Source organism: Pseudorca crassidens, chromosome 13 (assembly GCF_039906515.1).
Source record: "Pseudorca crassidens isolate mPseCra1 chromosome 13, mPseCra1.hap1, whole genome shotgun sequence".
NCBI lineage: Eukaryota > Metazoa > Chordata > Mammalia > Artiodactyla > Delphinidae > Pseudorca > Pseudorca crassidens.
In genome coordinates this window covers 81,204,738-81,232,368 of record NC_090308.1, presented here as the reverse complement: position 1 = coordinate 81,232,368, position 27,631 = coordinate 81,204,738, and the positions used below count along the sequence as shown (strand labels likewise).

Below are 27,631 nucleotides of genomic sequence, written 5' to 3'. Positions count from 1 at the left end.
GTTGACTTTTACTGTTTCAGCTCTGTGTTATTTTCCATTCTTGAAGCAGTTACGGTAAGAACGAGAACTCGCTCGTGCTCTCCGGCCACTTGGAACGGTGTGTCTTCGCTTCAGAGCATGAGCACCTTGGCAGTAGCGCTGATGGAAAGGGAACCACCAGTGACGCTTAGTTGTTCTTCACGTACTTTGCGGGGGGATGATCTTGTCTGAGTGCATTTTATATTTATGTCATAGTGAAATCAATTTTAAATCGTACACTCTTCTGTAGTAAGTACTTTTACTTATAGAAATTCCACATGGAAGCATTTAGAAAGCAAGACTTTTCTCTTGATGCATTATTTTCATTTAACATACCTCTGAGTGCTTCTGTATCTCTGAAATACACGAGTGTGTGTTTCTTTCCTGTGCCTATAATTCTGATTGTCTTCTTTTTGTTTTTTTCTCCTGACTTTCCATCTGCATTCCACAGATTTCCTCCTCTGATGCTCCTCTTCAGCCTTTGGTATCCTCTCCTTCTCTACAAGCTGCTGTTGAGAAGAACAAATTGGAGGTATGGTAGTAGTGTTTTAGCTATAGCCTCATTCCATAGCGCTCGGTGGTAAATGTGCCATCGTTTGGGATGCTGTAATAGTTGTTTATGTCTTGAACGGTCGCCAGTGTTAAAAATGTTAAATACAACAAGAATACTTTTCTATGCCACAGGTAGGATCACAGGGTTTTAATCTGCATTTAATTTCAGAATGACTAATTTATTGTTACCGTAGATATATCTCAGCATTTAATAAGTAATTAGTTTTTTGTTGTTTCCATTACCACCTTATGCTTAAAGGAGCTTTTCTGTAGTTGCTCTTGAATTCTTTGATTTATTTGGAAGGTTTTTGGTTAAAAATGTTTTCTTTCTGTTATTATAAGCACTTGAAGAAAGTTAATGTCAAGTTTCTTTTTTTAAACAATAGTATCCATCACATAGATGAAACGTAGGAGTGTAGAATCATCAGTGATGATTGTTGGAGTGTGTGTGGGATAGGGGTGGTTAGGGTGCACGGTACTACTATTATGGATTTGTAAAGTCATGCCTTCCAATATTTGAAGGTTTTTAATTTTTTTGACTGTGTATCTTTTTGTTGTTCTCATCCTGACCTTAGGGAATTAGTTTGAGACATCCTTTCATCTCACAGTGTTTCTGTGTCTCCTCCTTGATAAATGGTGTGCTTGACACGGGGGATACAAAGGTAAACAAGGTGTGTCTCCCTGCCCTGGAGTAGCTTCCATCTAACAGAGGAAAACGGAGAACTTTACAGAGGTTTCTAGCGCGGCAGAACGTGTGCTGCGATTGCCGTGTGCTCACGGTGCTGCTCTGAGCGCAGCAGGCGTCCTTCTGATGCGTCTTACACTCTTCATAAACATTAGCTGTGAGGACTAGGGCACAGTGCAAGCAGAGAAAGCATCTTGTGGAGAAAAGCCCGTGGGCAGGGCGGGATGACTGGGGATTTGCGGGGAGAAGGGCATGGCTGGGACACACGTGGGCCGGGGAGAGAAGCGGAGAGGAGGCTTCCTGTGAGCCTGCTGGCGTGTTTGGCCTTTGTCCTGAAGGCCCTGGCACTTTGATGAGTTTCAGGGGCAGAAGGAGTATCCAGATCGGATTTTCAGGTCATAGCACTCTGCTTCACTGTCTCCGGAGAGCCAACTTCCTGCGGATGGGTGCGGAAAGGCTTGAGGACCTGTTGCGCTGGTCCATGAATAAATGGTGGGCGGGGTGCTAAAGTGGAGACAGAGGGAGTGAAAGGGCGAGCGCAGCTGTCAGAGGTCTCGAGAAGGTCGAGCCTGTGGGGTTTGTGATCAATGGGCTGGGGAGGCGCTTTGGGAGCCTGGATGGCTCCTGGCTTCGGGCCCGAGCACCTCAGTAGATGACAGTGCTGCCCGGTGAGAAGGGATCCGGGCTGAGCGGGTATGAGGAGAGAGCAGGGAGGGCGGGACTAAACGCTGGGTGTGTTGCGTGTGAGGTGACGGCGGGACGTCTGGGTATCTGGTCAGGGCTTGGATGCACAGGTCCATAGGCCAGAGGAGAGATCCGGGTCGGAGAAGGGGGGAGGGGGCGGCAGCCCGGGGAGAGCCATGAGAGTGGAAAGCTGGGTGCACTGAAGAGTTAGCAGAGCAAGGGGAGGTCCCCGGGACAGTGGCGGACAGTTTGGAGCAAGAAGGGCATGGTTGGAGGTGAACAGGCTTTAGAGGTCAGAGTGTTGTAGGGGTCAGAGGTCAGCAGGCAGGCGCAGGGAAGAAGCACCACAGGAGGGTGGAGGTGGCCACGAGGAGGTGGAAGGATGGCAGCGACACCTGGTCCAGAGGGTGGAAGCCCTCAGTTTCCGTGTCTGTGCTGTGTGGTGCCTGCCGCCAGGTCCTAGAAAGCAGGGGTCTGATCCAGCTGAGCACTAATCATCGTGCCTGATAGCATTTAGACACTGGGGAGCCCCACAGGAGAGTCCACTAGAATGTCTTTTCGTGCTTTCTTTTTCTTACCCTTTTAAAATTTCTAGTTTTATGTATGTTTTGTAACGTGTATAATATAGTGCTATATGTGCTTTATAAATACATACGCACATGTGGTAGAGTATATATGCTCCCAACTTTTTAAGATAAGAGTGCATAAAAAATTTTAGAGACCGTATCTTTAATTAAATCACTCAAGTGTAGTTTGATTATAATGAACCCAAGATGTACTTCTCTCCGTCTTGTAGGACGTGAACATTCATTCCAGTTTTCTTTTGCAGGAGGTCTCCTGTTTCGCTATATCATTTGGATATATAGTAACCAAGTTTCAGGAACTACTGTTTTACAGTACCAAACACCACTGTGTTTTATTCTTGATGAGAAAATAGTTTAAAGCAACTTAGCTTCTCACAGTACTCTTTGGTCTTTCAGCAGCTTTTTTTTTTTTTTTTTTTTTTGCGGTACACGGGCCTCTCACCACTGTGGCCTCTCCCGTTGCGGAGCACAGGCTCCGGACGCGCAGGCTCAGCGGCCATGGCTCACGGGCCCAGCCGCTCCGCGGCATGTGGGATCTTCCCGGACCGGGGCACGAACCTGTGTCCCTTGCATCGGCAGGCGGACTCTCAACCACTGCGCCACCAGGGAAGCCCTAGAGCCCATGTTTTTAACGTTACTTCAAAGCCTGTGTTCTAAAACCGCTGCTGGCATCAGTAGATTACAGCCATATTTTGACAGCTGAAATTCCAGTGTTCAAGAGCATCTCCCTCTGTTAAACATAGCTAACTAATTTATTTTATTGTTGGTGATTTCAGATGTGCCCACCAATCATAGCGATTAGAAAGACTGGCTTCTCCCCCATCTCATGACGGTGACTTCCTTGAGAAATGACTGAGAGCTCTGAGCAGTTACAGAACCGTTCATCCCTAGCATAGTAGTGAGAATGATCCGCCACATTGCCTTCTTCCCTAAACTTGACTAATATCTGGAAAGCATTTTGCAATATATGAAGGATTTTTGCACATCTTGTTTATTCTTCACTTACACAGTGGCAGTGATACTGCTTACCTCATACGGTTGTTGTGAGGATTTAAATGAGTCATATGGTGTCTGGCACATGGGAAGGGCCCAGTAAGCGTTAGCTGTCCCCATGGGGAAGAAAAACTGCATAGACGGCAGCCCTCCGCTGGGCGGCAGGGAGCACCGCCGCTTGACAGTCTGGGCCCCACAGCCCCTCGGCCCTACTACGATTAGCTCTGTGTGTTACTTTCCTGAGATTTTGTTTCTCCATTTGTAAAATGACAATAATGACTTTTTCCCCAGACATCACTGTAAAAATTAAGTTAGACAATAAGGTGCTTATCACAGTGCCTGGCCCATAGGACCTTTAATAATATCTCTTACATTATGGCCTAGGAATTGCCGGTATTGGCTTTCTTGATTTACAAATAGCAAAAATTCTACTCTTGAGAGAGGTGGTGTCAGACGCCCTTTTAAAGGCCCAGGTGCAAATGCGACCTCTAGGCATTTTGACTAAGTTTCATGTGTTTATTATTCTGCCTTTTCTAGGTTCACCAGTTTATCTTTCATGTTTGCTGCCAGGAAACTAGGTCAGCACTCAGCTGCAGTATCACCCAGTTCTAGGTTTCTAGGCATCTTTTCCCTCTACATGCCTTATGAATGCTCTTTGTTTAATCTTTACTTCATTTTCCTTTTTTTGGCATCTTTATGGACCTTAAGTTTTTATTATTATATCCTATTTCAACCTTCTTGGAAATTGTGAACATTATAATACCATTATAGTTTATCTAGACTGGGTTGGATTAAATATGCCAACTAGTTAGCTGGCTCTGGTCCCCAAGCACTATCTCCAACATTCTTTTCATGAGAAAATTATTGTATTTGCACTTTTAAAAATCACAACGCTGTGGTAACAGACTGAAAATGTTTTGTGTTATTTTAAAAAATTAAAGTGTTTTTACCCTTTTCTCCTCATGTTTACATGTTGTAATTGGTCTTCATCTGTGTGATAAAGAATTCTGTTCCATCAGTTAGTTTGCTTTTTCTTTGTATTCAAATTTCAGCTTTATGGTTGATGTTAGAAAGCCTGACCTTATGTAAAGATGCAGTGAGAATTTATTGAATAGAGGTCTCATTTCTTTAAAACAAACTCTGAAATATCAAAGAAGTTCTAAATTGTCTCACTTCTGTATTTCTTTTTTAGAAAAGTTGTTCTTTATTGTGTTATCAACATACTCAGTGAGAGTATGAATTTGCTGTGCTTACTTTTACATCTCAGTATCACTGGATGTTGTCATCATTGAATATTTATTTGTACCCTTTTCAAATGATGACTCAAACTAATAAAATAAAAATGTGTTAAGAGCTAACATATTTTAAAAAGTAAACTTATCAAAACTTTCGGCTATGTTTTAGAAAGAAAAAGAAAAAAAAAAGGAAGAGAAAAAGAGAGAAAAGGAGCCAGAAAAGCCTGCAAAACCTCTTACAACTGAAAAGGTAAAATTTCTTCTTTTTTTTAATCTACAAAGATTACGACCTTATTTGTATAGTTATATATGAATGACTTTTGGGATATTCATGATATGCAAATAATCATTCTTTCAACAAGTATTTGTGGCATGAATACTGTGTGCTAAGCATGTCCATCTGGCTTGTCCTGTATGATTTGTAATCGCCTACATATGTGTGGGTATAGATTCATGTGAGTTCCTCAAGGGCAAGTATTATTCCTGACATAAAGAAGTGGTGGTTTTAGCTTCATGCACGATCAGACTTCAGCGAAAGTTGAGAGAATGCGGAGACATACCTGCAGGGACCTTCAGAAAAGACTCCATGCTGAAGGTAGCACTTGAGCTGGGTTTTGAAGTGTAGGTAGGAAGGATTAAAGTGTGAGGTAGGAGTGTATCCTGTGGAGAGAACGTTGAGGACATGGAAACTGGAAATAGACAAAGTATGTTTTAGAAAAATAAATGAGTAGTGGAGTTTGAAGAAAGATCTATGTCTGTGTATAGAAAGCAGTGAAAAATAAGACCAGAATGGTAGATTGAGCTCAAATTGTAGGGGACCTTAAGGTCCAGATTGATTCTTTTTTGAAGGAAAGGCTGTGGGCAGCATTTAATTCAGAAGGGTTCTACTGGAAGATTATTTTGCAGTGATAAGCAGGATAGAAGTGATCAGGCCTACTAGAGGTAGAGAGGCCATTAGATTTCTGTCAAGCGCTTGGTTAAATAGTCATGGTGGCTTGGCTTGAACGCATTTCCTCGTACAAGAATGGAAGCACAGTAAGGGACTTGTCAGTAAAGGGAGCATCCTTGATTTTAACTGTTGAAATTTTAATAATCAACTTTATGGAGGCATCAGTTACATACTACAAAGTGCATCCATTTAAAGTGTGCGAGCCAGTATTTACTGGTTCTTTTCCCATCATGTTGATTAGAACGGTCTCTACCTTCAGAGAGTTATAAACATGCCTTCTGCATTTACGATGTGCTGAGTATCCCAAGGCTCCTTAGTCCTTTATGTAGCAACCAAACACGTCCACCATCTGCCCCTTGACCCCCCTCCTAGCAGTCGCCCCCCGTCCTTCATACCGGGCAGACTTGCGTCTTGCCCCCTGAGCACACTCGCCATCCCTCTGGGCACTGAGCTGCCTGGCCAAGGGTGTCCTTTGCTCTCCGCACCTCTTATCTAGGCTTACTCGTTCCTCCTCGTCCATCCAGCCCCTCTAACACCCCAACCTCATAGGCTTTCTCCCTTCCTCAAAGTTCTGGTGACATTATCCTACATTTGACTTTATTACTTCCTGCCTCATATTATTGTTTAATTGTATTGTTAGATAAATTTCTTTGTCTAACACAGATGCATCCATGTTTATGTTCTGTTTCCTGAGATTAGGTATCAATCAGGTGGGGACTAATAAGTCTTAGGTTTCTTTGTATTTCTGACAGTTTCTTGTGTGTATCAGATGTTTAGGATAAATACATGTACATTGATTTGTTGATGTTTTCCATCTCATAATTCCTGTTAATGTTTTGATCCCAAGGTCATGCAGAACAATAAACTGCAATTTATTTCTGAATAATTTGTTAAATACTGAAGACTTGCTAAGTGGAATTCTTTGAGATATTTTTTGAAGTACTTTTCAGTTAAAGTTAGTTTTTTTGACTATCACTAATTGTTTTAACGATTGTTTACTGAATTAGATTCTTACCTTTCACCAAATTAAATTTAGATGTTAAGTATTATAAAACTTTTTAAAAGGAGTGATTAAGTTGGTAATTATAGCCTGATTACTTAAATAGCTTTAATTCTGCTCTGGAAACTTTCTCTTCAGCATGCATCAGTAAGAAGCTGTAAGTGAAATCTCTTACAATTTCCTATTGGATTACAAAGGAACTTAAAAATCACTAGTAGGTTTTATCTTTTATTTCCAAAAGTTGGAAGTATCAGAGTTTATATAATGCCTTATTGTTGTACTTGGCAAGATGTAAAATTTAACCCCTTTTAAAACATCATATATTTATTTTTTCTCTTAAAAAATATTTACCATCCAAATATAGTGAGCATTTGATGTAGTGACCATGTGTGTTTCATGGTCTTGCATGTAAACACTTGCTTTCTGTTGCCTGCTGTGGAGAGGGGCCGCCAGGGTTACCTGGGAACAGTCTCTGGATTGGGAGCTTGAGAAGAGCAGTTCAGGGCGTGTGAACAGCGAGGAATCCAGCACTTTTCCGTTACCATTTCCCTTTGGTACTTAGGTTTTGTGTGTTTTGTTTTGTTTTGTTTTAAATAAATTTATTTGGTTGCACCGGGTCTTAGTTGTGGCAGGTGGGCTCCTTAGTTGCAGCACACGGACTCAGTTGCTCCGCTGCATGTGGGATCTTCCTAGACCAGGGATTGAACTCATGTTCCCTGCATTGGCAGGCGGATTCTTTATCCACTGCGCCACCACGGAAGTCCGGTACTTAGGCTTTAAATAAACCCAGTTCACACTTCATCTGTTATTCTTGCTCGCCCTGCAGAGGTCAGGACTCCTGTTGCCAATGGTGGGAACCTTGCGGAAGGAATAACCACCCAGAGGGAAAAGCTTTAGTTCCTGTCAGAATTTCGTGGTCAGGATATTGTAGGTTATGTAAGGAGGAAGATAAATTTACAAGCGTAACAGTGGGGAGACTGAAAGAAAAATAGAACAAGCAAGCTTTACTTCATTCACATTAGGCGTTTTTCTTTGTGTTCTCCCTGACCTGATGTTTTCAGGGGGCATGTATAATCTAGAGGAGAAATTAGCAGTAATAGCAGTGAAAATCTTAGCAATAGTAGTCAGAATATCATTCTCGTAAGTAGGTAAGAGTTGGCTTTATTGGCTGTCTGGTATCTGCCAGGAGCTGGGCTGGTGTATAGCTTGCATGCACACTTGTGCATGTACACTTACATGTGAAGTGACAGCCATGTATTCACCACCTAGTCAGGAAACAGAACATGGCTGCTGCCCAGAAGCTGCCCTCCCCAGCTCTTCCCAATTAAATCACTTCTCTTCTCCCAGAGATAATCATTTCCTTGTATTTTAGAAATAGATTTACCTTCTCTGTGTTTCTAAATAATAGAAATATTACTTAGAAAATACTGTTTTTCTCTGTTTTTTGAACATACAAATGAAATGATGCCACAAATATTCTTTTGTGTTTTGCTTTTTTCAGTCAACATTGTTTTTGTAAGGGTTAATCATGTTCTGTATAGATACAGTTTACTCAGTTAATTGTTGTGTAGTATTCCATTATTTATATGTTCCTTACTTTATGCATCCCATCGTTGATAAACACTTGGATTATATCCAGGCTTTAGCTGTTATAAATAGTGCTGCTTTGAACACTTGTACATGCACCTAAGTATGTATTTCTTTAGGATGTACTTAGGAGTGGACTTGTTGGGTCACAAAGTATCTGTATCTTGAACTTTACTACATAACGTCAAACTATTTTCCAATGTGTATACCAAATGTATTCTGGTCACACTACATTCTTTACAGCATTTGGTATTGTCAGAGGTATTATTATTTGCAGTCTGATGGGTATATAAGGATATCTCATTGTATTTTACATGTCCATTTCTTATATTACTAATGAGGCCCAGTGCCCGTGTCATATGTTTATTGCCCATTTGGAATCCCCCTTTTGGAGTTCTGACTCAGATCTCTTGCCTGTTGTTAAATTGGATGGCTTACCTTTCCTTATTGATTTGTAACAATCTGCACACACACTTACACGCATATATAGAGGAAACTAGTCCTTTTCCAGTTACGGGTTTGCAAATATCTTATCTCTGTGGTTAATTTTATTGCTCTTTTTATTTCTGGTTTGTGAATCAGTGATCGAGGGCATCCTTGTCTTATTCCTGACGTCAGAGGGAAAGCTGTATGTGTTATCTTCATTCCTTACAAAAACTACAGTTATTGTTTAGTTAGAGAATTTATGGAGTCTGGTTTGGAAAAATAGATTTTATTTCTTTTTTAAAGGCTAAACTCCATCTCGTGTCTCTTTATGTGTTTAAAAGAATGATGCTTGATAGGTGTTATTTTTTCCCAGGACACTTGTTCTGAGTCCACTTGCAATTAAAGCCATTAGTATGGTTCTTGACACACAGCAGTGAGTGAATAAATGATTACAAGTATGTTAATTGGGGAGTTGGGAGGAACCTTACCTCTCTTATTTTATAAAAAAAGTTAACTAAACCCTAGAAGGACTCTGAGTCACTGAAAAGTGACTTGCTCAGTGCTAACAGTTGGTGACAACTCAGGGGTTTGAACCCATGTCTTCTTCTGATTTAAGTCCCGCGTTGTGTGTATGTGTGTTTTGATTTGACATGTATGTCTTCAGTTTCCTTTCTTGATGCAATTTTTAGTCCTTTTGTACATTCTACATCATTTTATAATGAACAGTCCAGAGCTCTCTAAAAAAGAGCAGTGTGTTTATATACAACGTCATCCCATACTGTCCTAACTAGTGAATTCATAATTTTTACTGATTTGTTAAGCGTCCGGTAGGGACTTCTTCATTCTGTAAATACACTTGTTTTCCCTGAGCAGTCTACCACTTTGCTTAAATTATATTTTGTACCGAGGTCTCCCTAAGGTTTACGTTTTGTGTTGTGTGAGCATCTGTTGCCAGTGGGGTTAGCTGGAACCAGGCTTACTTTATTTTCTGAGAGGAGAAAGGTAAAACCTAAAAATTTAATGAATCAAGTGATTAATAGGGCAGATGCTTTTGACACTTAAATAGATGTCTCTCTGCTGTGCTTTAGATATTCTGCTGGAAAATTGTGTATAAATTTGACTTTTTCTAAAATATTCTGTCACACGTTTGACATTTCTAATTCACTTAGTTTAGATTTATCTACTAGGCTATCTCCCAAGTAGCCAGTGATCTAGAAATGTGTTTATGTAGATGAGAAGTACTCTACTACAGGAATGTACATGAGTTCTCTTTCAGTTTATATGAGCAGATCTTAATTTCTCCTTTGGGAGGTTCTGAGTTTTACAGTTTTTCTTTTCTTAAAGATGTGCATATCAAAACATGGAAAATGGACAAATAGTTTTGGGGATGGGGAAGTTAAACCCTTTTAAGGTAATTTAAGGTAATAACTGCAGTAGTGGTTCTGGTTTTATTGCTATTTATTACAATACGGTTTGTTACAATATTATTATGTTTTAAGTTCTGAAACTTCAGAATTATAGCTAAGAAACCTTTAATGTAGGGGTCAGCAAACATTTTTCTGTAAAGAACCAGAGTAAATATTTTAGGCCGTTGGGTGTCTTTCACAACTACTCAGCTCTTTCTTTGTAGCACAAAAGCAGTAAATGAATGTGTTCCAATGAAATTTTATTTGCAAAAACAGGCAGTCAAGTTTGCTGAGGACTGTCCCCCACTGGTCGCAGTGGGAGAAGCAGGGTCAGGAGGATAGCCAGGTTCAAGCCTTGGTCTGTGTTCACTGTCTTCTTGGCAAAGTCAGTTAACTGCCCAGATCTGCTTTTTCCTCATATATTAAATGACAAGCTTTGCTTAGATGATCTCTAGAGATCCTTATGGTAATAAATAGTTTTAAATTTAGAGTTACTTATTACACCTACTGAATATAGGGACAGATAACTAAAATCATCTGACTGTATCCTTAAAGATGGCTTTTACAACTCCACAGAGTTGGTTTTTATTCAACGAATTCTCTTTATTGTTTCAAACTGGTTTTTCACTCACCTTAGTTGCTATTATATTTTAATCAGCTAGTTTTCCTATTAAAACACAAAGTATAATTTAGGAAAAGAGTATTCAGTTCTTCCTAAGGCAAGCTACTTCTGTATTTACATAGAACATGTATGTGTGTGTGTGTATTCAGAAAAACTGGCTTACTTTAAGGTAGTAGGTATTTCTGTGTAGGTGTCTGCCTGTACAGGTGTTACTGCATCATTGGTTTTATATGTAATGGGTGCATTAACGGGATAATTTAGATTATTCTATCAAAGTAATGATTTTATATTTTCATAGACTTTCCTAAAATCTCTCTGAGATAATTATAATGAGAGATTAGGACATAATTATGCACCTGTCTTGGAATATTTTTATGAGTTAAAATTCTTCTAATATTGAAACTTTTATTATTTATTTATTAAGTATTACATATTCTGTGTAGGAAAAAATAAAATATACAAACAGGCCAAACATTAAAAAAATATGTAACTTTTCATAATCCCTCTACCTAAGGATGACTGTCTTAAACCTTTTGTGGTATAACTTTCTATGCTTGTGTGCACATGTGTGTATTCTTACCAGTCTCTTACATGTGCCTTGGTGGAATTCTTTAAAGAGATTTCTGTGAATGGCATGTGGTTCCCTAACTATGTGTTGTAATTTTTTTTACTGTAATATTTTTAAAGTGTTTTTTGTGTAGATACTTGCCACTAGCTTCTTGAAGTTTATGAGAGCAAGTCAATTCATGACGTGTATCAGTGTAAAATATAAAATTCCATGAGGGAAAGTGGCGGAGCAGTGATGCTGTGGGAAGGAGACCTCCCCCACTTTGGATCATACTCACTGTCATCGAAAAGTGATCTCAATATATGACAAGTATTCAAATCTTTAAGAAGATGATATAGATAAATAGTGATTGTTTTTAACTAGTTGGGAAAAAACCAAAAACAACCAGCAGAGTTGCTTTTCTGAACAAACCTTTATGTTAATAAAACTTTAAAAAGTACATTTTTACTTGATAAATATAAATGGTCTACCTTCCAGTATAAGCAAAAGGTACAATTGCAAATCTCTTGAATTTGAAATTTCAATATAGCCATGTAAAAGTAAGCAACCAGTTGTAAATCAAATAAATTGTTCTTAGTAAACCATTAAAGTGAAATTAAGTGGCTCATTGCCAGATGCTGAATTGGTAGGTTATGTTGTTTAACAGCCACCAAGCTCTCGGTGTAATTTAGGCTAAATAAACATTTCATGTGATGCGTGTATGCATTTGACAATAAGATATTTCCAGTAATTAATGCTTTTGTAGAAATCATGGAAACACATGGTCTAGGTGAGTAGGCAGGTCAGATGTCTTACAGAGCATTTTTGTAAGTGGGTTTGGCAGATTCTTTGTATTTTCCACAAATCATTTCATTTCTAGCTAAAAACCTGACACTGGAGATTAGTTTGGTAATACTCTTTGTAGATTAAAAGTAATATAGTTAACGTTACTGTGCTTTAGGCTTACCAAGCATTTTGGTCCTGCTTCTCTGTGGTCCACGTTTTATTAGGGCATAGATTGCTAGCTCCTGTTGACGGCTTTCTTTCTTTAGCTGTTAGGTTTCTTTTTTTAAGTAAATCCTTTCTCTCTGAGAAAGAAAAGATCACAGTGCTGCTCCTAAGTAAAAAGAAATCATATGTCCTGTCTAGTAAATTTATAGTTTTTCATTCTTTAACCAGGAGACTGAGTACATAGAGACCTAGTGGATTTTTTAGTAGCATCTCGCTTCTACAACCCGTAACGCCCAAACCATGTCTCTTTTAAGAAGTTAAAAAACATGCATAAGGAAAGAAAAACAATCACCGTAGATCTAACGACTTAGAAAAATTATCACTAACTTTTTTTTAAAAAATAAATTTGTTTATTTATCTTTGGCTGTGTTGGGTCTTCGTTGCTGCGCACGGGCTTTCCCCAGTTGCAGTGAGCAGGGGCCACTCCTCCTTGCGGTGCACGGGCTTCTCACTGCATGGCCCCTCCGTTGCGGAACACAGGCTGTAGGCGCACGGGCTTCAGTAGTTGTGGCTCGTGGGCTCCAGAGCACAGGCTCAGCAGTTGGGGTGCACGGGTCCAGTCGTTCCACGGCATGTGGGATCCTCCGGGACCAGTGCTCGAACCTGTGTCCCCTGCATTGGCAGGCGGATTCTCAACCACTGTGCCACCAGGGAAGCCCTCGCTAACGTTTTGATGTTCATCCTTCTAGATTGTTTCCCGTGGAAGTATATGTATCCACACGGGATCATCCTACACATATTATTTTGTAACCTACTCTGCTCCTCTGTCATATAACAGTATATCTTGAATATCCTTTCTTGTTGATAAATATGCATATGCTTTTCTATCTTTAATAACATTCCACTGAATGGGTGTATCATAATTTATCTTCCTCTGAATAAAGAGAGATTCTTCTTAAAATCTGTACAAATAATCAGTGTACAGCTCTGTGATCACTGATTAGGATGGGCTTTTAAAACTGGAATCGCTGAGTCAAAGGATCTGGACTTTTAAAAAGTCTTTTGAAAAATACTAACGAGCTACTGGACGATAAAGCTGGCAGAGCCTGGACTTGGTAAGAAGACTTTAATTCCATTCTCTGCTGTTTACTAAATACTTGACCGCTCTGAACCTCAGTTTCCTCATATGTAAAACTGTTAATTCAACGGGCATTTTTGTACCCACCACGTGCCGAGCATTACTTTAAATGCTAGGAATAGCGTGGCAGGGGCATGTCTGTGTCTCGCAGGATGTTTAGCGTCATCCTGCCAGTCTTGGCAATCAAAAATGTCTTCAGACGTTGCTGCGTGTCCCCTGAGGGCAAAATTGCTCCTGGCTTCAGAATCGCTGATTCACATTCCAGGTCCATGAAACTGATCTCAGTGGAAGAATGAAAGCCTGCCTGTTGTTGAGATCAAGGCTCTTTCGGATATCGACACAAATCTTTTTCTCAGCAGATTTACTCAGATGCTGAAAGGAAATGATATAGTTATACGTATGAAGAAAAGTTTATAACAATGCCATTAAGTGGGAGGTAAAATATAAGCGCATTTGAAACTGAAATGGGCGTTTTCTTAATTAGAAGTTACTCAGAGTCAAGTTTATCCTTCAAAATCAGACATCGTTCCATCCAATTCCCATCTTATTAGAATCAACTGCATTTTGGATATAGAGAACAAACTAGTGGGCGGGGCAATACAGGGGTGGGAAGTGGACGCAGAAACTATTGGTGGTAAGGTAGGCTCAAGGGTGTATTGTGCAACTTAGGGAATATAGCCAATATTTTGTAATAATTATTGTAAATGGAAAGTAACCTTGAAAATTGTATAAAATTTTTTTTTAAATTAAAAGAAAAGGAGAGAATCATCTGCATTTTGGAGGTAAAAACAGAACAGCGTGTTAGGATAAAAATCGGATTAGATACATGGTCTTGGGCCATAGATAGCATTTAGCCCTGTAGCCATAAACTTTGTTGCTATTCCCCTTCTGGAAGATTACTTTTGTGGTACTTGCAGTTATTTGTCTGGATTACTGCATTTATTTCAGAGCATTGCCTTGCCGGAAAAACTGGGTGCAGAAAAGAAAGAATTCCAGCTTCATCAGGACTTGGTGGGGGCCCGAACACTGGGAAAGATTAACAGATAACTGACCCTAATTGCTTATAGAATAAAGTACCTGAGCCCTTCAAAGTCTAGCTCCTCCTAAATCTTTATCATTGTGGTAATGATATCAGCCATATTTCTTTTTATAGCCATTTTCCCCTTATTATACAAACCATGGAAAATACAAGAAAAAACTGTCAACGAAAGCCTGTCATCTTACTATCCAGAGTCTCATCACCTTTAACCTTTTAGATTTTACTTTGTTTTTTTTCTATGTAGACTATTTTTTAAAATATTTTTCTTCCCTCATCCCTCACTTAATATTATATAATGAGTGTTTTCTTATCCAATATTTGTATTACCATGAATTTTAGTGTATGGACTACATTAATAAGATTTTGTATCTTCTAAATTTCTAGCTTACTTTATGGCATTCTTATATATAAGTAGAAATGAAAACTTTTGTAGGATTTTAAAAGGGTACTTTATATCTTACACCCATTAGGATGACTGCTGTCAGAAAACCCAGAAAATAACAAGTGTCGGTGAGGGTGTGCAGAAATTGGAACCCTGTGCCCTGTTGGTGGGAATGTAAACTAGTGTGGCCATTGTGAAAAGCAGTTTGGTAATCCTTCAAAAAACTAAACATGGAGTTACCATTTGATCCAGCAGTTCTACTTCTGGGTATATACCCAAAAGAATTGAAACCAAGGACTCAAACAGATATTTGTATGTCCGTGTTCATAGCAGCATTATTCATAATAGCCAAAATGTAGAAACAGCTTAAATGTCCATTAGTGGATAAATGGATAAACAAAATGTGGTGTGTATGTACAATGGAATATTATTCAGCCTATAAAGGAAGGAAATTCTGACACAGGTGACAACATGGATGATCCTTGAGGACATTATACTAAGTGAAATAAAGACGAAAGGACAAATACTGTGTGATTCTACTTCTAGGTACCTCATGCAGGTACCCAGAATAGTCAGATTCATCGAGATAGAAGGTAGAATGGCGGTTGCCAGGGTACGGGCGGGATGGGGGGAAGGAAAGTAATTGTTTCATGGGTACAGAGTGTCAGTTGTGCAAGATGGAAAGAGTTCTGGAGATGGATGGCTTTGGTGGTTGCCCAGCAGTGTGAATGTTTAATGCCCCTGAACTCTGTGCTTAGAAATGGCTGTTACCACAATTTAAAAGTTAGTAAATAAAACTTTAAAGGTACTTTGTAAATATATACAGCTTTTCCTTTATAATCCAATTTTAATGAATTTTATGGTATAAAAATTTCATGTTGGGCTTCCCTGGTGGCGCGGTGGTTGAGAGTCCGCCTGCCGATGCAGGGGACACGGGTTCGTGCCCCGGTCCGGGAAGATCCCACATGCCGCGGAGCGGCTGGGCCCGTGAGCCATGGCCGCTGAGCCTGTGCGTCCGGAGCCTGTGCTCCACAACGGGAGAGGCCACAGCAGTGAGAGGCCCGCGTATCGCAAAAAAAAAATTTATGTTATCGTGTTTTTCTTTTGAATACATATTCAGACTCACGAATTACGGCATTTATTTTGGCTACCTTTCAGAGGAATATTCTGTTTATCTGAGTTACAACCTTTTCTTTTGTAACCATGGTGTTTCAAAAATTTTTTTAAAATATGACGTTTAAACTTTGACAACAAGGCATAACTGATTGGCCCTGTGTGGTGCTGTGTGTGCTCCCTGTGTTGGTGTGGGGAAGGAGTCCAGGCATCCAGAGGATCCAGGGAAGGGTCTGTCTGTCCACCCGAGCAGTGACCACCTGCCATGTAACAGATGTGGATAAGGGCAGTTTACCTTCCTGTTTATTATGCCATCCTTACCAGTGAGAACGATAATGAACTGAAAATAAACTAGGGTTACGTTATACAGATTTGTGCGTAACCTGTTTAATGAGATGAGTGCATCTCGTGCTCTGAGCTGCTTCTCGCCACTAGCCATTTACACGCTGTGACACACTGCTCAGAAGGATTAAAGCTTAATGTTATGTTTTCTTCATTACGTAAAACTCTAAACAGAAAAACCTGATGTATCATTTTTTACCTTTTATTTTCCTATTTCCCCTCCTGCCCCTGCCAAAAAAAAACTGTTGGGGAAGGACTTATACTTGTCCTAAACTTACAGGGCTCTGGCTATATTAACACATGCTTTCCCTAGTAATTACTTGTTTTTTTAAAAAAATTAAATTTTTTTTTCTAAACATACAAAAACTTCAAGAAAAGTTTCAAAACCTGTTTCCTATTGAACTTGAAGATATTTTCTTTATGTTCTTTGTCCCTTAATTTGACAGGTGGCATTTGACTTAAAAGCAATAATATCTGACCAGAAAGTAAAAAATGCACAGTGATGAGAGGCTGGGGTGCTTCTTCATTCACGTGGAGGCATCCCCGCTCTGTTTTTAAAAAGTACCCACCTGAGACTTCCCTGGGGGCGCAGTGGTTGAGAATCCGCCTGCCAATGCAGGGGACACAGGTTCGAGACCTGATCCAGGAAGATCCCACATGCCATAGAGCAGCTAAGCCTGTGTGCCACAACTACTGAGCCTGTGCTCTAGAGCCCGCGAACCACAACTACTGAGCCCATGCACCACAACTGCTGAGCCTGCGCTCTAGAGCCCACGAGCCGCAACTACTGAGCCTGTGTGCCACAACTACTGAACCCGCGCACCTATAGCCCGTGCTCTGCAACAAGGGAAGACGCCACAATGAGAAGCCTGCGTACCGCAACAAGGAGTAGCCCTTGGAGAGACAAGGAGAGAAAGTAGCCTTTCTCTCGCCGCAACTAGAGAAAGCCCGCGTGCAGCAACAAAGACTGAGTGCAGCCAAAAATGAATAAATAAATGAATACATTTATTTATTAAAAAAAAAAAAAGTACCCACCTGTGCGGAGCACAGGAAGCCCTGGCCCCGGGGTTATGATTCTCTCTGCCTTGCTGCCTTCCGATGAGGGCCACTCACTGGCTCTCCCAGGCCTCTCTTGTTTGGGCTCATGGCCTCCTGCAGTCAGCCTGGCCGGGTTATTACCACTGCGTTTCACCTTCTTAGCTGCGCCTCTGGAGAGATAGACAGACACTCTCTTTTCTGGTGGACATGGTAGGCAGTCTTGAGGCATTGTTTTATGTGTGGATCATGAGAACAAGTTTCACCACTGACCAGCTGGTGAGAACATCCCTAGAGTCTGGTGCGGACACTGGAAGCAGTGAATGAAGAGCCTTAGCGAGACCACGGTGCAGCCTCTGTGCCCAGGGCTCTCCAGGCCTTTCGTCACTGGATGCTTTTCCTTTGAGCTTCACGGGCTGCACAGCTCCCGTGTGCCTGTATCTTACATCTGTGGCCACGGTTCACCTGAATGCAGTTCCCTGAGTCTCCGACTGACCTCTTCACCCCCACCCAGACTCAGCCCTCCTCTCTCGACTGTGTGAAGTGTGCTCTAGGACCAGTGGGTGCTGCTGTGCCAGCTCCTGTGGTATTCTGTGTGGTGTAAGTGCAAGGCTGATACAAGTAACCATAAGAGGGAGTTGATCTGACAGTTTGGTTGCCTTTTAGTAGATTAAATGCTACTGACGTTCTGTATCCAGGGGAGAGGTATGGTGAAAGATTTCTGGGAGGAAATATATGGATTGATTGTAGCTACTGTTAGGGTGCCTGCAGTGTACAAGGCAGCTAAAGTGTTGGAAGCAACTTAAAAATGAACACAGAGCTTACCCTCAAGAATCTTAAAATTCGGAAAGACCAAGTGATTGAAAGGGGATGACAGGAAAAATCACTTTAGCAAAGGCTGTTACAGGGCAGCTGGGGAGGTACAGAGGGTGGAGGCTCAGAGAAGTGAAAGAGAACACGCGGGGTTATTAAGAAAGTCTTCATGGAGGTGCTTACACTTGGCGTGAGCTTTGAAAGACTGTCAGGAAGGAGCACAGCACAGTAGGCAGAGGGATGGCGTGAGCAGGTGGCTGACGTTGGGAAGCGTAGTTTGGCAGTAATGCCTAGTTCAGTTTAGTTAGAGTGGAGCACAGTGCTGGGGGATAAGACAGCAGAGATGATACTGAGAGAACCTAAGTTTCCTGATAAACGCTAGATCGCTGGTTTTGAGTAGGGAAGTACATTGATTTGAACGATGGTTTAGTAGGATGGTGCCTGGTTGCAGGAGATGTATTGATGGGAGGAGAGGCCGTAACCTGTAGTCCAGGCAGTCCAGCGAGGGCCTGACGTAGACTGCTGGCTGGAGGTTGTCGCCATCTGCTTCCTGAGGAAGAACGATTGACAGACTGTTTAGCTGTAATGCATTTTACTCGGCTTTTTAATGAATAGCCTTGTCAGACTCTAACGGGTTGTTGTCTCAGAGTCATTCAACAAATATTTATTAAGCAATCACTGTATACACAGTACCAGGGATACAGTAATAAACAAAACCAGAATTCCTGCCTTCATATTAGAATGTATACAGAATCGTTTCACGTGCATGTAAGGTTCTTTACCAATACAATATATTGGTGTGCTGTTTGGTAATTCCCACCACCACCTTTACGTTAGCCAAATGCCTAAAAAGACATTATGATGCCAGCTCTATTTTTATCTCCTGAAAGGTAGACTTTAAACTTACAGCATTGGTAAAGACTTTAATGATCTAGTCATTTGATTTTAATGATGAATATGCATTTACTTATTTTTCAAGGAATTTTAGCAGATGTCTCTTTCAGATACATTGGTGATTTACAGACATTGCATTGAGTATAACAGATCCTCCCAATTCCATCTCTCCCCCCAGCCAATAACTGGGTGTTAGTGACAGGACCTCCGAAGCAGTAGTTCCAACACTGTGAGACTCCTTCCACCCCAAGTTATTGTGACTCAGCAGATCCGGTGGCCCCGCATGTTGTGTGTTAACACACAGATTCTAATGGAGGTGAAAGGCAGCGGGAAGAGGCGGTAGGTAGCGTTTACTCTGCTTCTCAACCGCCCATCCTGCCGAAGCCAAACTTCTGTGACTGCTGAGTGGAGGAGACTAGTCCAGGGTCCCTGTTTTTCTTACTACACCGTAGGTTCTTGTTTCTGTGGCGTTGTAAACTTTAAATGTGTGGAACTGATAGAAGGGGAAGCACTCCTTTCTTCATCACTGATATGAAAACATCTGGGGAAAAATCTACTTGGTTTCTGCTCATCTTCTGATCCCTAGAGCCATCAGCAGGGGCCTGAGGTGCAGAAAGCCACACTCACAACAAAGTAAGCGTCCATGCAGGCGCCAAGCAAGGGCGTGGGAGACCAGCCTCAGGGCCGCTCCCGCTTGGACTTTGAGTTGGGGGTGTTTTTAAAGCGGAAGAACAAAGAGGCTGGGATTGACCGTCATCTTGTGATTTTGCTTAATCACAGTTTTGAGGGTCAGGGTGTCTGGTTTATGATTCTCTGGCCAGGTGGTCCATGGCTTGCTTGGGGGCCTGTTAGTGCATCTTGCCTTGGAGAAACAGCCTGAGTTTGTATGTTAAGGACAAGCTCTACAATAGCAATGTTAGTCCTTAACGGTGTTATTGTCGACTGAAGAAAACGCACAACCTGAGAGCTGTGAATTATTTGGGGCAAAATGCGGACTATAGCCCTGGAGACAGCCTCTCGGGTAGCTCTGAGGAACCGCTCGCAGGAGCTGGGGGGAAGGGCGGTATTCTATATGATGTCAGTGAAGGGGGCACGTGCAGTCAAGCACACACTGAGGCAGAGGCTGGCTGTTGGTCCTGAGGAGCAGACGTCACCAGTGATGATGTTAGTGCTTTTCTAGATACCAGCAGATGCAGGAATCGGGCTCATACAATCTTCTCCAGAAAATATCTAACTATATGAAGGTCTGTTCTGCCGTTTTTCCCAGAGCACAGAGGGCCTCACTCCTGATCTCCACCTTGAACTCCTTTCAGGGGGTTGAAGGTCAGTGACTGCAGTGGCTCATGACCTTTTAAATGACAAACAGTCTAGGTGCTTGACTTACTGAGAGCGTTCGTTGTTTCTTCTTTGTTCTTTTTTATTATTCCCTTTGTAACGGTTGTATTTCTAATTTCTCAAAGTTGTTCACAAAGTGTTTTTTTTTAATTTTTATTTTATATTGGAGTATAGTTGATTAGCTGTTCACGAAGTTTAAAACCTCTTTGACTCCATCTCTTTGTTGATTTGTAAAGAGAGGTCACATGAATTGAATATTTATTTTTTGCTGCCTGGCTACTTTGAGTTCCCTGAAAACCAAGTAGAAGCCAATAAGATCCATAAGGGAGTAAAGTGTTCCCTTGAAACCCATTTTGGAAGACCCAGGGATGTTGAGAATTGTCTTTGAAGCAAAAGTGTTTGTAATTACATTATAAAATCTGAAAAAACAAATTGCCGGGGTAAATTGTTATAATTTAGGCATAAATTATATAGGCATTTAAGCATAAAATTGCCTTTATTACAAGATCATAAATCTTTGGGATTTGTTTCTCAAAGTGTACATTATCTGTAAGTGTAAATTTATTCCAGATATTTAAAGTTTCATCTTATGAAACTTTACTTGGAAAATGTCAAATGTATACACACCTGTTACTCAGCTTCAACAGTTATCAAATCATACCTACCTAATCTTGTGTCAGCTATACCTTTACTCTTTCTACCCTTATTATTTTGGGGAATTTTTTTTTTTTTTATTGAAGTAGAGTTGATTCACATTGTTGTGTTAGTTTCCGCTGTACAGCAAAGTGACTCAGTTGCACATATATATATATATATACACACACACATTCTTTTTCATATTCTTTTCCATTATAGTTTATCTCGGGGTATTGAATGTAGTTCCCTGTGCTGTACAGTAGGACCTTGTTGTTTAGCCATCCTGTGTGTAATAGTTTGCATCTGCTCACCCCAAACTCCCACTCCACCCCTCCCCCACCCCCCTCCCCTTGGCAACCACAGGTCTGTTCTCTAGTCTGTGAGTCTGTTCTATTTGTGTCATATTTTAGATTCCACCTGTAAGTGATATCACATAATATTCGTCTTTCTCTGTCTGACTTACTTAATATGATAATCCCTAAGTCCATCCTTGTTGCTATAATGGCATTATTTCATTTTTTTAATGGCTGAGTCATATTCCATTGTATATATGTACCACATCTCCTTTATCCATTCATCTGTCAATGGACGTTTAGGTTGCTTCCATGTCTTGGCTATTGTGAATAGTGCTACTATGAACATAGGGGTGCATGTATCTTTTTGAATTATAGTTTTGTCTGGATATATGCCCAGGAGTGGGATTGCTGGATCATATTGTAACTCTATTTTTAGTTTCTTGAGGAACCTCCATACTGTTCTCCATAGTGGCTGCACCAGTTTACTTTCCCACCAACAGTGTAGGAGGGTTCCCTTTTCTCCACACCCTCTCCAGCATTTATTGTTTGTAGACTTTGTAATGATGGCTATTCTGACCAGTGTGAAGTGGTACCTCATTTCTACCCTTACTATTTTGAAATAAGTCCCAGAAATTGTCATTTCATCCATAAATATTTCATTATATATCTCTAAAAGACAGGGTCTCTTAAAAAGAATAAAAGGCCATTATCCATGTATACTAAAACAAAAAATACAGCGATTCATTATTCCTCATCAAATACCCTATAAAGGATTCATAGTTCCGGTTATCTTACATGAGTCATGAGTTTTCCCCCAGTTTGTTAGTTTGCGGCAAGCTACAGATCGGGTTGGCTTGTCATTTAAGCCTCTTAGCCTAGCAGCCCCTCCCTCACCTCTGTTTTCCTGTAACTCACTTGTTGAGGGAGGGGGTCTTCTCCCTCCCACAGTCTGAGTTTTGTTGATCGGCCTCCCTGTTGTCCCTTTGTCCTTCGGATTTCCATTTGATTTATTGTTTCATTTTACGTAGACTGTGGTGTTATTATTTCTCCGTCAGAGGCACATAACGTCTGTTGTTTCTTATTCTGTCTATTAGCCCATTCACCTCAGTACCTGTTTTTTTTTTTTTTAACATCTTTATTGGAGTATAATTGCTTTACAGTAGTGTGTTAGTTTCTGCTGTGTAACAAAGTGAATCAGTTATACATATATCCCCATATCTCCTCCCTCTTGCGTCTCCCTCCCTCCCACCCTCCCTATCCCACCCCTGTAGGTGGTCACAGAGCCGGGAGCTGATCTCCCTGTGCTATGTGGCTGCTTCCCACTAGCTACCTATTTTACATTTGGTAGTGTATATAAGTCCATGCCACTCTCTCACTTCGTCCCAGCTTACCCTTCCCCCTCCCCGTGCCCTCAAGTCCATTCTCTGCGTCTGCGTCTTTATTCCTGTCCTGCCCCTAGGTTCTTCAGAACCATTTTTGTTTCTTAGATTCCATATATATGTGTTAGCATTGTTAGCATATGGTACTTGTTTTTCTCTTTCTGTCAGTACGGTTTCTAGCAAGTCGTCAGGCCCTGCAAAATGGTGATTTCCTAATTCTGTTATTTCTTTTTTAGTAGTTGAAATATTTCTACTAGTTTGGGTTACATGGCAGTTCATATAGGAGAGGCAGCTTGATTCTTTCCCTAATCGACCAGTTTTCAAAATAATAAGTTGATTCGTTAGCATCCTCTTGTTGGGTCCAGTTAGGGTTTGGGGGGGTCTCACTGTATATTCATGGATTTAAACAGGTATAGTATGTTTGCAACCATCCATTGCAGTTATTATCCTTTGATGGAAAACCTCTTCATATTGGCTCCTGTATCTGTGATACAACTGTAGTCGTATGACAATGTCCTTGATACTTGGTATGGTAATTGTTTTAAGCTCAACTTCTACGTTGCCTGCCCCGGACCTGTGTCCATTTTACTAGGGAGCCCTGGTGCCTTTGAATGGAAAAGGATGTTTTATTACAGTACAGGCCCTGAGGATGCTCAGTGTCACTCCAGATATAACATAGTTTCTCAGATTTAAGTTGTTTACTCCCTGCACCTGTCATTTTATAGAAAAAAGTTGCTAATAGTGGTAGCCAATCAAGAACAGATTGTGGGTTTGAGTTTACTGTGCTCTTAGTTGAAAAGATGTGTCTCCCTCAACTGGACGGCCAGCGGTGACCCGGCTGCACTGTGACCTGGCTCCTCAAGAGCCCGGCAGCCGGTGCTTCCCTGCGTCCCATTTCTCACTTGTTTTCACTACCCCCGTCGCTAAATCCTATTTTTAAATATGCTAGTACATTAAAAATGGGGAGGGTACCTGCAAATCTTGCTTACAATGAAAGCCCATTGCTGTGGTTTTCACGTTATCCCTTTTGCCACGTGCAAATGTATTTGCAAACAAAACAATAGAGGAATTTTATAATAGGGATTCCTTTTAGGACTTGGCATCCAGGGGTTGGTCTTGGCGGTGGGGGTAGGGTGCTGAGGTGGAGTCTGTTTAGACCTACTTCCCTCAGTCCTCTTGTGTCCTTCCCGGCTTCCTAACCGTCTGTCTTTCTTTCAGAGGGGCAGGAGCAATAGCAAGATGACAGCAACCTTATTTTGTTAAATGCCCTTGAGCCTAAAGGAAAAAGGAACCCGCCGAAGTTGTAGTAGCTTTTTAATACTTACTCATTATTAAAGTAACTGGGATGATAAAGAGTGTATAGATGGTGGCAGAAAATCATATTTCAGGTTCTATTACAGGCTTAGAGTAGATTGGAAACAATCTTCTTTTCTTCATGGAATTTCTCAAATGATTTTGCAATCATTTAAAGCTTTATTGCAAGTGAGGCAATAAAAAGGGAAGAAATCCAATTTATGTGCAAAGCGTTCATTTCCTGTTTAATGAAAGAAAGGAAAACTCTGGTCAGTAAGTATGTATTCGTTGCAGTCCCTCACAGTAAATGAAAAGTGTCCTTAAATAGGAAATAAGAGAAATATTTCCTCAATAAGTGCTCTGATGAAGGGTAGACTTACTAAGTTAAAGCCTGTGCTTAAGAATGTTGCAGCCAAGGTGGAAGGGTCAGCAGTTAGGTTTGATGGGTCATTGCAGGCAATCAAGAGTCCGTGCTTCCTGAGGGCTTAACTCTGCCAGCCTTGTTCTGAGCCCTCAGTGTGTGTTAGTTCACAGTCCTCAGAGCAGCTCCATGAGCTTGACACCATTCTTATCCTCCTTTACTGCTGAGCACCTGAGAGAGGCAGCTTTGGTAATTTATTCACGGTCGCACAGCTATTGAGTAGCCAGGCTGAGATTTGAGTCTGAACGTCCTGCCTTCAGAGTATTTGCTCTTAACTACTGCCCCTCAGTGTGTTACTGTTACAACCAAAAGCGGAGAAAGAAAGGAGGGTAGTCAAGGGATTAACTGAGCGTCTACTAAGTGCTTTGCGTCGTGCAGCATCTTATGTGTGCTAATTAATTCTCACAGAAACCCGACATAGTCGTCATGCAGTCATCACACTAGGAGAAACGTAAGATTCAGAGAGTGAGATTTACCCAGGGTCCCACAGTGGTCGAGCAGGTCTTTCTAAAAAGGAGGCCACTGATAGGGAGTTACTGTCTTCCTGTGAACGTCTGCTGTAGATTAACTTAAACAACTGTTAATACCCATCAGGGAGTAGCGAGCTGTTTCTATCTGAGGCCCACAGCTTCTAATGCGAGTGTTCCTGGAGTGATTCAGCATTCCATCTCTGCTAAATAATGGCAGTATGGTACCTGAAAAGAATATGGACTTTAGAGTCAGAAAGACCTCAGTGTTTATGGTTAAAATTTAAGTTTAAAATGGTAATTAGAAATCACAGTTGATAAGTATTTTTGGATGGGCCACTCACCTGCCCAATTCCAGAGATGCACCCAAATCATTCAGCAGATGCATAAGGGGTGCCTGCACGGTGATGGACACGGGGGTGCGGTCTTGGGGGCAACAGTGAACAAATCAGACAAAAATCCCTGCCCTTTAGAGCTTACAGTCTAGTCAAGTGTATTTAGTTGCTTTTCTGATCTTTACATGGGCACTGCCTTCCTGTCATTCAGATTTTACTTTAAACAACACCTTAGTCAGAGGGCTACCCTGAACGCCTAATTCAAAGTAGTCCTGAGTCGTTCTTGATTATGATGCCCTTTTTTACCTTACCCTATGGCACTTAACACCGTCTGCTGTTTTATTTGAGGTCGTTTGTTTTATTGTCTGTTTCTCCCCTCTGCACCTCCTCCCCCCATCCCCAAAATGCAAACTGTAGAATGTCAGTGCCTTGGACACTGCCAAGCATGTATGTGTTGGCTTAATTATCGAAAATGACTCTCAGTGGAGTCAGCGTTCTTTGTGGAAAGTGATGGTGGCAGAAATGATCCTCTTTATGATGTGCTGGTGGGAAGGTTGCACGTGAAGCTGACACAGTTTAGGGGAGTAGAGAGAACTGAGGGAAGGGTCATTGCAACATCAGACCAGAGAAGAGTTTAGTTCCTGGCTGTTGACTTTGCCTGTAATGCAGACGGCTCACTGTCAGGTCACTTTACTAGACAGGGTGAGTGTTGAACGAACAGAGGCGACACATGTGGTTAAACACGTAACACAACCACTGAGCCTGCAGGGGGTATATAAACAGCTTAGTGTTCAGGGTACTTTTCTCTCCAACTGATACTTTTAATAACCCACCGTAGGGAAGTTTTTTTTTAAATAGGGAAAAAAGATAAAACCACCTTTATAATACTGGAAAGTACTTAGCCAAACTGTAGAAGGTATTTTTAAAAAGTAGTATCTGTAGCTGTTATCGCAAAAAGTTCCTAGCAAATGAATTATCAATAAGTCTTTGCAGTTCTAAGAGGATTGGTTAATATGGTGCTGATAGCTAAGCTAATTTATGTCTTTTAATGATACATCTTAGAATATCTAATATATTGGCGTTGTCATTTAAAAAGGTGTTTTGCTGCTCTGGAGATTCTGGTGCAGTAGCTGGTAGGCTGCATGGAAATGTATGCACTAGCCCTTGGGAAGGCCCAGCGGTGCCCACACCCACACAGGAGTTCTGTAGAGACGAGATATTTATTTGTGTTAGAGCTGGTAAGGGCATAAGCAGCTGCGAGCTGAGTGCGATGAGACCATCTGTAAGTGGTGCCGGGGTGAAGCCCCACGGCTCCCGACCAGAAGCTCTGCCAGGTGTAAGGTGTTGGGAGCAGCTGTCTTTAATCGGGAACAGTGCACCTGGAACTCACAGTGAGTGTGCACATCCAGCGATGCAGGCGGCCTTCTCTATCCATTACCTAGACCTGCAGGAAATACTTTGCAGCTTTTGTTTTTGTCTCTGACTTTGGAACTGGAGCAGTAGTTTTTCATACACAGTAGTCTGTTCATTGGTTGTTGGTAAAACACCTGATAACTTGTACACTCTGTTTGGTAGCCATGAAAGTTTTTTCTCACATCCTTCCCCGCGTAGCCTCCCTAAGCTGAGGGCCCACATTTCTCCGGCAGACCATGAGACAGGAGCTTGTGGTTACCTACCTTTGCCCTGGTTTAAGAAGATATAAAGCTGGAAGTGAAGTGTTGAAAGACAGCATCATATATTCTGAAGCAGCCACAGGCAAGCGCCAAGGATAGAGGATATCAGGAGAGAAGGAAAATAGGCCAGCTTGGATTGGACGGTAATAGGCGGGGGGTTGCAGCAGAAGGGGAGAGGCAATCGGAGTGGAGTTTGTAGTAGAGAGGCGAGAGTGCTTTTAGTGACTGTAGTGGCAAGACAGCATTTCAGCTCACTGTGCCTTGTCTGAATGAGCACAGTCTCCAAACCCTTACACATCAAGGTGATTCTTAGATTCTGCCATTAACTAATAAAAGTAAAAAAATTAGAACATGGGTTTACTGCATAAATGGCAGTTGTTAATTGGGGTTGTGTTGGTTGTGCTAACATTAAATTATATCTTTGGATGGATTTCTTACCCAATTACTAGAATACTTGTAACATGAGTTAGACATACGAAGTATGAAATAATGTTATCTCCTAATAATATATAAATAACATTCTGAAATAAAGTAACTATAAAGTATCAGTTCTGTTCTTTGCTAACAATGTTTTCACTTTATTAACAGATATTTTACTTTATCAAAACCAAGAACTTTAAATAGACAGACACCCTCTGTGTTTGAGAATTGAGTGAGTGGTTTCTGACGCTCAATTTCAGTTTCCGCTGTAGACTTAATGCATCATCTTAAGGCAGACAATGAAAGGATGAAAACCTCTAGGCTTCTTGTGATTTAGTCATAAATTGCTGTAATTTCTAGAGAGTTCCCAACCTGGCTATG

General features: G+C 41.2%; 1 protein-coding gene across 6 annotated transcripts in view; it reads left to right on the top strand.

Moving 5' to 3' along the window:
- Positions 1 to 27,631, top strand: part of SMAP1 (small ArfGAP 1) — a 148,785-nt gene that overhangs the window by 83,990 nt on the left and 37,164 nt on the right. For 5 of the 6 annotated variants that reach the window (XM_067702843.1, XM_067702847.1, XM_067702845.1 and 2 more), the window contains 2 exons: positions 470 to 550; positions 4,921 to 5,001. In XM_067702843.1, the coding sequence (XP_067558944.1) occupies positions 470 to 550; positions 4,921 to 5,001 (162 nt within the window). The remainder of the gene's footprint in view (positions 1 to 469; positions 551 to 4,920; positions 5,002 to 27,631) is intronic. The other variant, XM_067702844.1, reaches the window with a different exon arrangement.